Source organism: Schistosoma mansoni, chromosome W, assembly GCF_000237925.1.
Source record: "Schistosoma mansoni strain Puerto Rico chromosome W, complete genome".
In the NCBI taxonomy this organism is placed as follows: Eukaryota; Metazoa; Platyhelminthes; class Trematoda; order Strigeidida; family Schistosomatidae; genus Schistosoma; species Schistosoma mansoni.
In genome coordinates this window covers 7,981,137-7,994,856 of record NC_031502.1, presented here as the reverse complement: position 1 = coordinate 7,994,856, position 13,720 = coordinate 7,981,137, and the positions used below count along the sequence as shown (strand labels likewise).

Here is a 13,720-nt window from a genome sequence, read left to right as displayed (position 1 = left end):
CCTTTATTTCTTCTAGTTTACATGAAAAATGTAAAGCTTTCTACGATGAAAATACCGATTCATCATGCTACGGACGTGTCAGGTGTAGCGCACTCAGTCATGATGGAAGAAAAATCACATCGCAAAAGTTGTACCTCCAATTGATTCTATAATGGAAACTATTCCAAAATATCTACAATTGAGTGACCAAATCAACAAAAACATAATCGTCATTACTGACTACGATACACTTAGTGGACCTGACGACGTGGAGTTTATCCCCAACCTGGTAAAAATATAACGCCGAACCTAGAGGTTAGAAATGCTTGTCCCATAAAACAGTCTCACTTAAATTGTGCAGATGATTGGTCTTAAAATCAGTCAACGCTTTATTTGTATTTTAACCAATCAGAACTAAACATTAACAGGATATACCTCCTTTCTGATTGGTTGGAATCAACAGTACAAAACTGAAAAGTTTGTTTAGCTATCAGCCAATTAGATTATAATGGACGATGCATGAGCCATTTAACCTGATCAAGCGAAGTTGGATGTAATAAATTTTTCGCGTTACACATCGCAAATAATTTACATTTCAAGGTAATTTTTTAAAAAGATTATTTGATAGTTTTTTTTGTTAAAATAACATTTTTTGCTAATTCACTTGGTAGTTTGGTTGAATCTTCCCATTGATGTTTAGGACTGAAATTGATCAGTCACTTATTGGCCATACGTTCATACTGTGTGTATTGCCTCAATATAGCCTAAATTTACAAGCATTGTAAGCAAAGACGGATAGTGACTAGTAGTGAAATCTAGGACGCGCGTTTCGTCCTATTTGGGACTCGTCAACTGGATGTACCTGCATCTCAGAGTTGATGTTCACTTTGGGACCCTCTTATCATTTTTGCTAATGTTAATTATTTGTTGGCTATAGTTTTTCAGTCGAAACTACTCGAAAATATTAAGTAGGACGAGTTTGAGTGTTTCTATTACTGAATTTATTGCTCATGACCCTACAACATAAAGAAGAAACACTGGTTCACTTTTCATTCTCAAAGTTGTGCAAACAGATTTTTTTCGTTTTTTATCACAATAATAAGGACATTGATACTAACACTAATTTACTGAACAAATTAACGAAGAAGTATAGTAAACAAAATCATTAAAAATGTTAGTCACATTAGGAGACTAAGGATGTTTTCATTCAGAAAATTGTTTGGGTAACATAATACGACAAAATATTGAAATAAAATATATTTAGAAAAGGTGTATAAGTAGAAATAAGTCAGCTCAGGATAAAAGACCAATGGTAAGATAGATAGATAGATAAATAGATAGATAGATAAACAAAGAGTACTGGCTTCGGAAATATCGTTATGTCAGAACAAACAATTCACTATCCCAGAGTATTTTTATTTAAAAATATGCGGGAGACAACTAACTATTGTACTTACTAAACTTATAGATTTATTCATGGTTTAATCCTTAGGCGTATACGCAGTGCATACCTGTTTACTGTGTTAATGCGAACAACTCAAGTGGTTTTCATTATCATAAGTCCAGTGATTATATGTTATCAATCAAGGCTGATTTTCAAGTAACCTAATGCTTAACTTCATTTCACTCACATAATAGTCTACAGTTTAGTTTGCAATCAGTTGAATCTTACTAATCAGGTATTATTTTACGACTTTATAACGTCAATTCTGAACTGTTATAGTGAAGCAAAATGATTATAAAAAGAATTATAGTAATTAGTTTTTAAGGATAGTTTCTTCTCTCATCGATCAGTGCCTTTGTCTCCAATTGAAATTACTCAAAAATGCACGTCACCATCTTAATATATTCAATTATCTTTTCTCTTTCTCTTGTGCTTTAATCTTATTTTCTCGTAGTTAAACAAACAATGTCAACTATAATTCAAGAAAATGATGATCATTTCACAAATGAACCTTCAACGAAACGTACAAAATATTTATTTGAAACTTCCTCGTCAAATAATGGAGAAGGATTTAATCTGAACACATCTTTCAATTCATTAATCGAAGAAAACTTTACAAAATTACATTCAACAAATATTCTATCATCATATTTAGGTACAGATAATGCATCGATTAATAATATGAATAGTTCTGATTTAAATATACCACAATGCGGTAAGTAAATTACTACCGAAATAAACTATTTATGATTATTTTAATATTAAAAACTCCCATCATGTCTCTTACCGACTATCTCCAGTTATGTAACATATTTCGTCCTGGTTATCGTTAGGGCTTCCTCATCAGTGCACATCTACAATTCTGTCAACAATTGAACTTAGAACTTTGAGGCATTGTTGCAAACATCTAAACCATGAGTCACTGAGTTGGAGTCTGATAATTAAGTCGATTCGTACCGAATACCACCTACACATTGTTATTGATTTCCAAAAACATCTTAATTAAATTAGCAATCATAATAATACATATACTTAACCTTGTTGTCCCTCTTTAGATGAAAGCCTCCTAGCAAAGATCTTCGAGTCATTATGTCCTGGGCACTTCTTTCCAGTTTTTACCAAGTGATATTCGTAGTATTCATGTCTCGTTTATTTTAATCATCATAACAACATATTTTCAGTTAGATCATTATCAGGCTTTCCCGTTTTATCTTAATATTTATGCATATATAAAACACCAATGTCTCTTCCATGGCTTAACGATTTTACTAAGCTTTTCATACCACTTTTTTTTCCATAACCCTCTTCTTTCATATCCCTTTTTTCGTTGTCTACATATTTCGGCTGATTATTTGCTCACTTCTTATTACGTAATTTTTCTAATGTTCAGTGATTGGTATTCAAATATTTGTTTTCTTAATTTCTAAGTTGAAATATTTATTCAAGCTGTTATTATTCTTATCAATAATAGTAAACTTGTTATTTTGCAAGCAGTTTGTACTTTTTACATATTACAATTACATATGTAATCCCTTTTCATTGTTGGCACTGACCCATAAATCTTATTGGTTGGTTTTGTGTTCTCCACATATGTTTATAAATATTACTTAACATTACAGCAAAGTGTTTAACTAAAAACAATATTGTTCGCTCAGATATGTGTTATATACCATTAATGTCATTGAGGATTTCATAGAAATTAATTTAATATATACATGATATTTGTCACCAATCGACACAATAATTAGGTTACAATTCAGTGATCCAAAGTTTACATGTTTGCAACAATGACTGAAGGTCTTGAATCCAATCGTTGACAGAGTCCGGTCTACCATTGAAAAAGCCGTAACGATAACCAGGACGGAATATCCATATGGTGAGATTTAGTCTACAGAGAACACTCGACCTTGATTTCACGCAAGTTGACGCTCGTCAGCAAAGCGTCTCTACTATGTTGAGGGAGTTGATACTCCTTGTCCGATACAAACTCACACCATCTATCTTCTTAATCTGACTTGTTACCAATGAGATATTTGAGGCGCGACTGGCCTCGTCAATTAGCAACGAAATGTCTGCTGGGCGCTCGCCGGTATTCAGTAGCACTCTAAATGAGGTCCATCTGTGACTAGTAGAAGTGACTATGAGAACCATACATTAAGCTTTTACTCAAGACTAAAATTAGTCTTTACTGATCGTAATGATTTTAACAGTTTTGAAGCAAGTGAAATTCGAAAAAAAACATGTAAAGGGTACAAAGTATTCGTTGAAACAATAGAAAACTATTCAACAGTCTTTATGTCAATAGACCATTTACCTAATTACATTGGAGCTTTCAGAGAAGACTCAGTTTACATTTTAGAGTTTTATAAATCTCATAATACTTAAGTTTTAAGTTTGAATACAATTCATACTATGGATGCGCGTCATCTTAAAAAGAGAAACTTAAATTCAAATGTATGACTTGCATTCTGCTTATATGTGACCCCATACAAATTGGAATTTAAAGTCTATCTGGGCTCAGTGCTGGACATTTTGAGTTAAAAGTTAATAGGTTGAAGGTAGTCGACAAGAAACCTCAAGTCTAAGTCTTATGACATTTGATACTGCTCAGTAAAGAATATATGTAATTTTGAGAAAATCGCTGCTCCCATAGGTACTTGAATATATGTCGACTGGTGGCATAGTCAAACAAATTACTATGAAGTTTTCCAAATGTTCACTATCCTACAACAGTATTCAAGTGTTAGGATTTATGGAGTGTTGGATATTAGTCAGCACCAAGGACTATAGTATATTACATTACGCCTCCAATTGTTACACAGAGCGATGAAGACTCAAATTTCGAAAGGAACATCAGTTTACTCAGGATTGGAGGTTTGGATTAGTAATTAGTCTGAAGCGTTATGATATTTGGATTCGGAGCAATCTGATATAGAACTCAGTAAAGTGTCATTTTTATGTGATCAATTGTTAGTCTGAAGGGAAACCAACATTAAAGAAACTTATTTGGTTTTCATTATGATGCCTAATCGAAAACTAAATAAGTATAATATTGTAATCAATGAGAAAGGAAATACTTTGACGGTTTCAAATTGGCTAATGAAAACTATCTTTTATTTGGATACTCTTTAAAAACATTTATTCTAATGATGATACACAGTGTACTAATGGGTTCTTTCTATTTTTAGTAAGCACCACTAATACTCTTTAAGACATTTTGAATTTAAACCCTTCAGTCCACACCAGTTCGTAGTGACTTTGCCTCGGTAAAATTTGAACAAAATGACTCTTAACCAGTATACATAAATTAAGGTGCTTTTTTTTACCTCTGATTATGAATTTTCATCTCCATTTCCAAAAAAATGTATGTCAAATTCTACATTTAAACCTGATTCAGGGTCACCGTTCAATCAAACCACAGACACATCCACACACACACACTTCATTATATCTAACAACATTTCTGTTGATTCATTAATTATTTCCTAATGATTTTGAAGTTAAGGAGCACTATTCACACCTTTTAATTCTATTTTTACTTCACGATCGACCAGAAAAAAAGAGTGAAAACAATGAGAAAAGAGGAGAGATCTTATGAATAAAAAAATCATATATTAATGCATTAGTTACTATGGTCGTTAAATCTTAAATAAAAATATAGATTGTGTAAATAAAATAATTGTTTAATCAAATGAATTTACAACGTTTCTCTCCTTCGTTCTCTTTGTCATTTATTTTAAACATTAAATTGTTTTTTCTTTCAGTCAACATTGGAATGACGTTATTATTAATTTTACAGTTTACATCACAAACTAGCCTAACTTTGACAACCACTAAAAACCAAGAAGCACTGAACGGCTGTTTTTGTCCAAGTATGAAACTCATCAAAAGAGCGCATCCATAAATCTATTGAGGATCTTCAGGTCACTAAACCTTCAGCACCTAATCTTTAGACCATATAGTCGGCATCCAGTCATCTACAATTTTAGCTTGAACCGACTGGCAACCATGAAAATGGGTAACGTAGGTTCTAATTCCATAGGAAACATCAGTTCCTTGGGGGAACACAGGGACACCTAGTTGGTGAGAACCAGCCAGCACAATACCTAGGTTAAGCATGGTTTCCTGAAGACTACTTCCAACAACCCAACACCGAAACGTCTATGTTCAGTAGCTGAGAACAGTAACTACATTACAATTTGGTCGCTGAAATACGATCAGTACTAAAGATTAGACAAATATTACATTTACAATCAATGTGGGAGAATGTAGAGCAGTCGATCTAAAAATTAATCATGACCACATCGACTTAGTAATATGTATTTTAGTCTAAAAATCTAGAAAAATAAGTTTTGTTTCCTATATAACACTTTTAGGTATATATATATATATATATATATATATATATATATGCAAGTAGTTTGGTGGGTAAATGTGCATCACAATGCATCCAATAGATAACCAGTAAATATTTGTCTTCTCATAAATTATACTTGATTTCTTTGAGTTCTTATTGTAACTGGGTGGTCGACTGTGTTATATCCTCGTTACCGCTGTTGTATCTAGATCGCTAACTGTTATATCTGGGGGTTCGTTGATGTTATGTCCGGATGGGCTCTAGTGAGTCCGCCATCTTTTTGCTTTTGCCTAACTATCCGGAACTACTGAAATTACTGCATCATACTTTGAGACAGGAACCATTACAATTTTCACGATCCAAAATGAGAACACGAAAGACTGATGCAATGAAGACTGATTGACAAGCTAAAAACACATCTCCAAACAAGTTCCAAAATCACATCATCCTTATACCAAAATAAAATCATTTATTTGCTTATTTTTATGCGCACTTTATATTAGCATAGTTTATAGGAAATACAAAGCTAACTGTAAAAGCATACACACTGAATATAGTTCGTCTGAATTGATGCAAGTAAGATGTTTGTCATATTGAATAGTTGTTCACACTTGTCATATTAAATGAAATTCATACTCAATTGATGCAAAAAATGTTGACCTAAATAATGTCATCTTATTAAGTCATATCAGTCCTCATCAACTGCATACAACCTGTTATACTCAAAAAATCATAATTACAAAATGGTTTGGAATTACATACATAAATGAGTTTAGCCTGAAGTTGTTTGGAACACATATCAGTATAGCATAACAAGGATGTAATAAATTTAGGAGACTAAGTAAAATATTACGAATAACTTGTGTGGAAAATACTCTACACCAGTGATGGTAACAAAAACCAGAGAGCCAGAAAAAAAGTGGTTGTGTAGAGAACAAACGCTAATAATAAATAGGAAAAAAAGAAGTGAAGCTCAGTTAGTTAAAACAAAACAAATGATATGGAAGAGAGGGTAGGATATTTGGTCGATACTTCGAGATCTTTCATTGTGATTGACAGACAGTCAAACTCCAGTCTTCTGAAATTTACTGTAGCCATTGCTATAAGAAACCCAATTTATGTGTTTAAAGCGGACAGTTATTAATTATGAATTATTTCCTTTAAAAGAAAACTGTAATTACATAAATTTCTACACAAACTCTTTGTTATAGATCACGGGAATGAATTCTCACATTCAAAACCGCATCTGTCTAGTTGTCACTTATCCTCTACAAATATTCACTCAGTTTCTTCACATAGCAATCTTGATTCTTATTCTTTGAATAAACCTCCTACATCTCAACAACAACTACAACAGTATCCACATTATCAACATTCGGAGCAGTTAGAAAATCTATGCGCCGAAATGTCGAATCCAACTAGTGATAAATTATTGCATGTATTATCAACTTCATCTTCAACATCCTCGTTTACGCATAGAAATGATTTAAATTTTCCAGGTATTTCTGGTGACATTAGTAAAACAAGTGAATTGTCGGCGGCAACAAGTACTTGTTCAAATCTTCAACAGTTTGTAAGTGTTCACTGTATTAACTTATTATGAATGTGAATTTATTAATCGTAATAATTTTATATGGTATAATGAATAAAATTCAATAGTTAAAAAGCCTTATTATTTATTAACCTATTAATGTCTATAATTGAATCTGATGGAAGATCAGATGAAGAGCAAGCAGTTTAGTGGCTAAGTCTATGACTATAACCTTAAAGTGACTATGCTAGAATCATAAAGGACATTTTCTACGTAATGTATTGAGTAGTTATGCAAACTACAGTCATAAAACTTCATTTTATAACATTTATAATACATCAGTTTTACAATTTTCAAAACATTCCCCGTATACGGCAATACAGTTATTCTAAACCGGGTTTAATTTTTTAAAATACAGTTTCAAATCCTTGGAAATAATGCTATTCAACTGCCTTATGGTTTCGTACGTGTTCATACAACTCTCCCGGAATCAGTTCATCAGCTTTTCGACTAAAGTCAATTAATCACAAAAGACGTTCATATAACCGGTTCTCCAGTGACGACAGAGAAGGCAATGAGATTTGCAAAAGGAAAACTGAGTTTCACTCTATTTCGGAGCCTTTTTCCAACTATTAAACAGTCAAAATTTACAATAAATAAGAGGATTAAAGACGAAAACCTCGCATACTTGAAATGTTAGTGATATAAAAATAAGCCAAGGAACTAATGGCTACCAATGTAGGTAACAGGTGGGATAAATTTCCTACTTAATCCAATGAATAAGAATTAAGTGAAAATGGGATAAAGGTTTTAAATTTTAAAATGAGCTCAGAGGTGGATAAACTTCGGGGTATGAGAGCATTCAGATATCTAAAGCATGAATACAAACTTTCGCTATGCTTTGAGGATCCCTTAACGTCTGGACTACAATTTAATTTATTGACTTTCCCTTTTTTACACACTGTAATAGTTAATTATTATCTTCAAATGATAAAAATAGACATTCAAGCTTCTCACAGTCTGAATAAACTTCTCAGACATGTAACATTGGCAGGAGCTAGGTTTTACAATCTGTAACATTTTACAAGTATAATCTTTAATTTTCCTTATTGATCTCAAATTGTGAATAGGTATTTTCATGTATGAATTTCTTTAAATTCAACTATGGTTGTAAACTGACAAATGTAAATTTTCAATCGGTAGATTGGATTATTATAATCAAGACGATTCTCAATTACAATACACTAATGAAAAAACTCTGTTTAGTTCCACTGATCTTATCGATAAACCTGCATTGGTAACTCTGATGATTTAGTAAATAAATAAATTTGAATGGTTGGGATCATGAATCAATTGAAGCTAGACCACCAGGGAAAACCTGGAAGCACTGGACGGCCGTTTCGTCCTATTGTGGGACTCCTCAGCAGTGGGCATCCATGATCCCGCCTCACGAGATTCGAACCCATGACCTATCGGTTTCGCACGCGTGCTCTTTACCTCTAGGCCACTATAATATCCACAAAAACCCTTTCTGATAATAATCATCATATGCTCACTAGTGACTGGCTTCAAGAGGTATTTCCTGGAGTTCTAGTGAGAAGCAGTGACCGGTAGAGTTAACCAGGTCTGTTGTGAGATAGTAACCTACTGAAGACATTGGTGGATGTGTCGCTCAATTTCTTGGATTGGTTGAAGTGAGACATTAACACCGTTGGATGCCGGCTCAGTGGTTCTAGAAGTTAAGAGCTCGCACGCGAAACTAATAGGTCGTGGGTTCGAATCTCACGGGGCGGAATCGTGGATGCGCACTGCTGAGGAGTCCTACAATAGGATGAAAAGGTCGTCTGGTGCTTTCAGGTTTTCCATGATGGTCTAACTTCAATTGATTCATGATCTCAACTATTAAAATTACTATAATATCCATAAAACCTCTTCTGATATTAAATAAATAAATAAATGTTAGTAATATGTAAAAAACTGTAAAGCATTTTGACCTATATGCTACTGTCTCACGTAATATATTTTATTTATTTAATTTTTGACTTAAAAACCATTCTTCATATTTGACCTAATAATTAACAGAACTTATTTATCATTACCCTTCAGATATCTAATGGAAATTACAACACCACTACTAGTAATAATAGATCATTACTATTATTGAATAATGGATCCTTGAATAATTCATCTAATCATCTATCTATAAATGAGGAAAGCATTGTCAATACACCATCAATATTCTGTCAGTACCAGTCGTTGATAACAACTACTACAACAACAAATACTACTACTACCACAACAGCAAAAAAAGCATTCACAACAATATCAAATGTAACTACAAGAAGTGATAATGAAATTGAGTTAATGAATTCAAAGGGTTGCAATATGGATTTGATGCCAAATTTGACAGAATCTAATGGTAAAGTTAATAAATATATATTTTTATTAGTAGAATGTATTCGTCACAGAATAAATTCAGCTGTAATAACATTGGAAATGATCGAGCACTGGACAGCTATTTCATATTAATATAGAATTGGTTAAAGTTGAAGTTGTACCATTCAGTGCCTGTCCAGTGGTTCTCATGGTTAAGCATTCAACACGACACCTGAAGACCTTGGTTTTGACCTCTGGCAGGGTCATTAGTGAACACTGTTGAAAATTCATATCTTAAGATGAAATAGTTGTTTAGTACTCATTGGGTTGTTAAGAATATCCCAACTGATACCTAACTATGACGAATAAAATCTCCATAAAACCCCATCAACTAAGATATTTCATTAGTTGTAATTAATATATTTATAATAACTTTAAAATTTAGTACTGCTATAGTATTCAATTATAAATTATTTGAAATTATCTGTTCATTCATCTCTTCGCTATGATGAGGTAACTGGGAATGATGGGTCACTTGTTGCAAGAAATTTCTCATTAGCCTATATCTTAAATTGTAATTGTTAAAAGATTATATTCCTGAAATGTTTGTAATAGTAATGTGAATATTATTACTACTATTACTATTATTATTATTATTATTGTCACAATCTATGACTGCAACCAATACTTTCCAATATATGAACTCATAACCATAATCTTTTGAATAACAAACTAGACAACTTTTTAAACACTAAATTAAGTAATAAATTAAAATATTAATAACAGTATATTCTGTATATTCTCTCTTATATGTTGTGTGTTAAGAGTAAAGCGACTGATTGCAATCAAAATGATCTCGACTTAGTTATCAAGTTGATCTATATTTGTCACCAAGGTAAATCCGTAACTTTATTTTGGGGCCTTATTCATGAAAAGTACTTAGGGTGAAATAACGTTCATGAATGTATCCATAACTCTGAAGTGCCGTAAGGAAGTTCTTTTTTTAAAAAAACAAAACAATGTTCTTTGATATGTAAGAACTTTCGTCTAAATTAGAGCGAATAGTTTCACAGTATTTGAGCGCCGAATCGATGTAAGACATTAAATAGGAATAATATATTTGTAAAATCTCAGCGAATGAATTGGAAGTAAATCCAATGTTTCGCCTGGCAATCTGGTCCAAGCTTTTTCAAGGAATTATAATCAAACATCAAAATTATCGAATATAAATAGGTACATGGTTCTTCGTTTCATTGTACACTGAATAGGTCATCCAATCAACGTTAAAAATGTCTAAACTAGCTATATGTATTAGTGTGTAAGAGATTTGTGATGTTCGGTGAGGATTATAAGCTTATTTGAAAATTATTTGAAAAAATCACTTACATTTTTTAAAAAAGAGATCAGAGTGAAATTATATAAATCAGAATGTCTCAATATAACTTGATGTTACCACAGTTTAGTGTTCCCACATATCATGTTCAATAGATCAATGAACATATTCACAGATTTATATCTCATAAATGAGATTGGTTACGTATTGTAAATTAATGTATATTTACATATGATCACGTCCATTTGTTCTACAGTTATTCTACTACTTCAGTGGATACATTTAGTTGTTATCGTATTGTAACAATAAAAACAATCCTGCTGTGGTTAATTTTATAGATTTATTCCTATGTATCCATGTGTCTACTTCTAATATTGATATAAGATGACCAGTAGATTATTTATATGTTCTTTAAAACCATCATGATTAAACAGGGCATCTACATATACATTCATAGTAAAAACCCATAAGCAAACATGGAAGTGACCTTTCATAGGTACTTTCATGGGTGAATATATTTCATTAGAGAATAAATAAATATTAGACTTATCTTTATTCATTCTACATTAATTCTATGAAACCGCCAAAAAATGGGCAAATTTCCGACTGGTGAAATGAAAAAATTTAAGATATTAGCTTGTTTTTTTATGGTCAACATCATGAACTGATTTTATGACTGAATCCATTAATTATATATTTGGTCTTGTGTTTATTTAATCTTCATAACTGTTATATCATTGTAATATTAGACATCAGGTAAACATGACAGATTTAAATTTTCATGGCCTTAAATTATTTACCTCATTATTTGAACATGGGACTATAAGATCATGTCATAGCCTCAAGTGTTTTACAACTGAACAGAAGATGAATATATATATAATACTGAGTAAGAGACTAACATTGGTTAAAAGATGGGGGTCTTTAAACGATTAACATTGTTTGTATTAGTTAAAATTTCCTGAATAAATTCAACACATGGTATACTGTGACGGTTTGTTAATTTCTCTGTACAATACAAAATCTCCTCAAAAGTAATCATAGAACCTTAAAAAAAAGATAAATTACCCTTTATAAACTATCTTCATGTTAGAATATAGTTGACAGCATGAATTGAGTTTAAGCAGAAAATCAATGAAACTCTGTCATGCCCTAATATGAGACCTTTCATTAAAGCACAAACTGGAATCCAATGGAGAGAAAACTATGTATCTTCAGATTTGATGACAATCTCATTACGGTTCGATCACTATGTTGGTATTCATTAATATGATTAATCGGTTTGGGCTCTACTGTGAGGATATAATCCCTTTAATACTAGTAATTTATTTTATTTATTTATTTATTATTAACTTTATTCAATATTATATTTCGGGTACAATATAGAATTCTCAGCACAAAGTACCTCAACAAGTTTCCGTTTCTTACTTCTTCGTCCTTCCTGACGATAAATATTGAGTGATCGCCAGTTAGAAGTTAGCAGCCCAGTCAATCGACATCTGGATAATGTACATTCTTCTCGCTGCATATTGCCAGTAACCACGATACCTCTGATTAGGCCTTCTGTAACCTTTACAGCGAAAGGTCTTACACTTTTCAGAAACGCACCTGAATAGGTTGTGCGATTATTAAACATAATGATGTATTAAAACAAACGAAATTAGATAACCTGTTGAAATATCTAAATGACAGGAACAGGTAGCCCAGATGTTTAGTAATATCTACCTCTCACGTAAAACAGTTGAACTGAATTAGTCATATTAACCAATCGTTCATAATCATTATTTGTAATTATATTACTGTTTATCATTTCAAATATTTTAGAAAATAATCACAATTCTCCTAAATTTATTAATAATACATTGAATTTATTAGAAATTCCCACTTCATCATATCCTATAACAACTAATCATATGAAAGATTCTTATTTGCCATCTATGTTTATTCATGATAATGTATTATCTGAAAACAATCAATGTACTACTAATGAAGAACAATCATGGATCATTTCTGATAATAATAATAATAATCAAAATTATTTGAGTTCACAGATTCAAAATGATGATCACCAAGTTTACTTTCCATATAATGGACATCATTCACAATATCAACAGAATACATATAAGCATGATGATATTTATCCAAATAATCTGATCAATTATTCAAAGAATACACTTCAACAAGAAAAAGAAGAAGAAGAACAAATATCAAGTTCAACATTATTATCAAATTTATACAATAATAATGATGGTTATTTACATACAAAAGTAATGAACTCAATGAGACTGCATTCAATAAATGAAGCATTACATGGTTCCAATCAACAACAACAACAACATCAACAACATCCACATTCACAACACCAACAGTTGAATGTAAATTATAAAGGTTTAGAAAAATCAGATGATAAGTTTACACGAATATTTATATGGGATTTAGATGAGACATTAATTATATTCCATACTCTTCTTACTGGTTATTATGCGCATAGATATGGTAAAGTAAGTGGATGAAACAGGGATGATATATATATATTTTTTTCATAGTTGAAAGCGTGGGTCAATTGAAGCTAGACCACCAAGGAAAACCTGGAAGCACTGGACGGCCGTTTCATCCTATTGTGGGACTCCTCAGCAGTGCGCATCCACGACCTCACCTCGCGAGATTCAAACCCAGGATGAAACGGTCGTCCAGTGCTTC

General features: G+C 32.0%; 1 protein-coding gene across 1 annotated transcript; it reads left to right on the top strand.

Annotated features, from left to right (window-relative positions):
• Positions 1-486: 486 nt before the first annotated feature.
• Positions 487-7,825, top strand: Smp_126380 (hypothetical protein; the record flags this gene model as incomplete). The annotated part of the gene is made up of 4 exons (XM_018800104.1): positions 487-579; positions 1,878-2,138; positions 6,992-7,353; positions 7,730-7,825. Exons 2-4 carry the CDS (start codon positions 1,889-1,891, stop codon positions 7,823-7,825), a joined length of 708 nt encoding a protein of 235 aa, XP_018653951.1. The 5' UTR covers positions 487-579; positions 1,878-1,888.
• Positions 7,826-13,720: the final 5,895 nt, after the last annotated feature.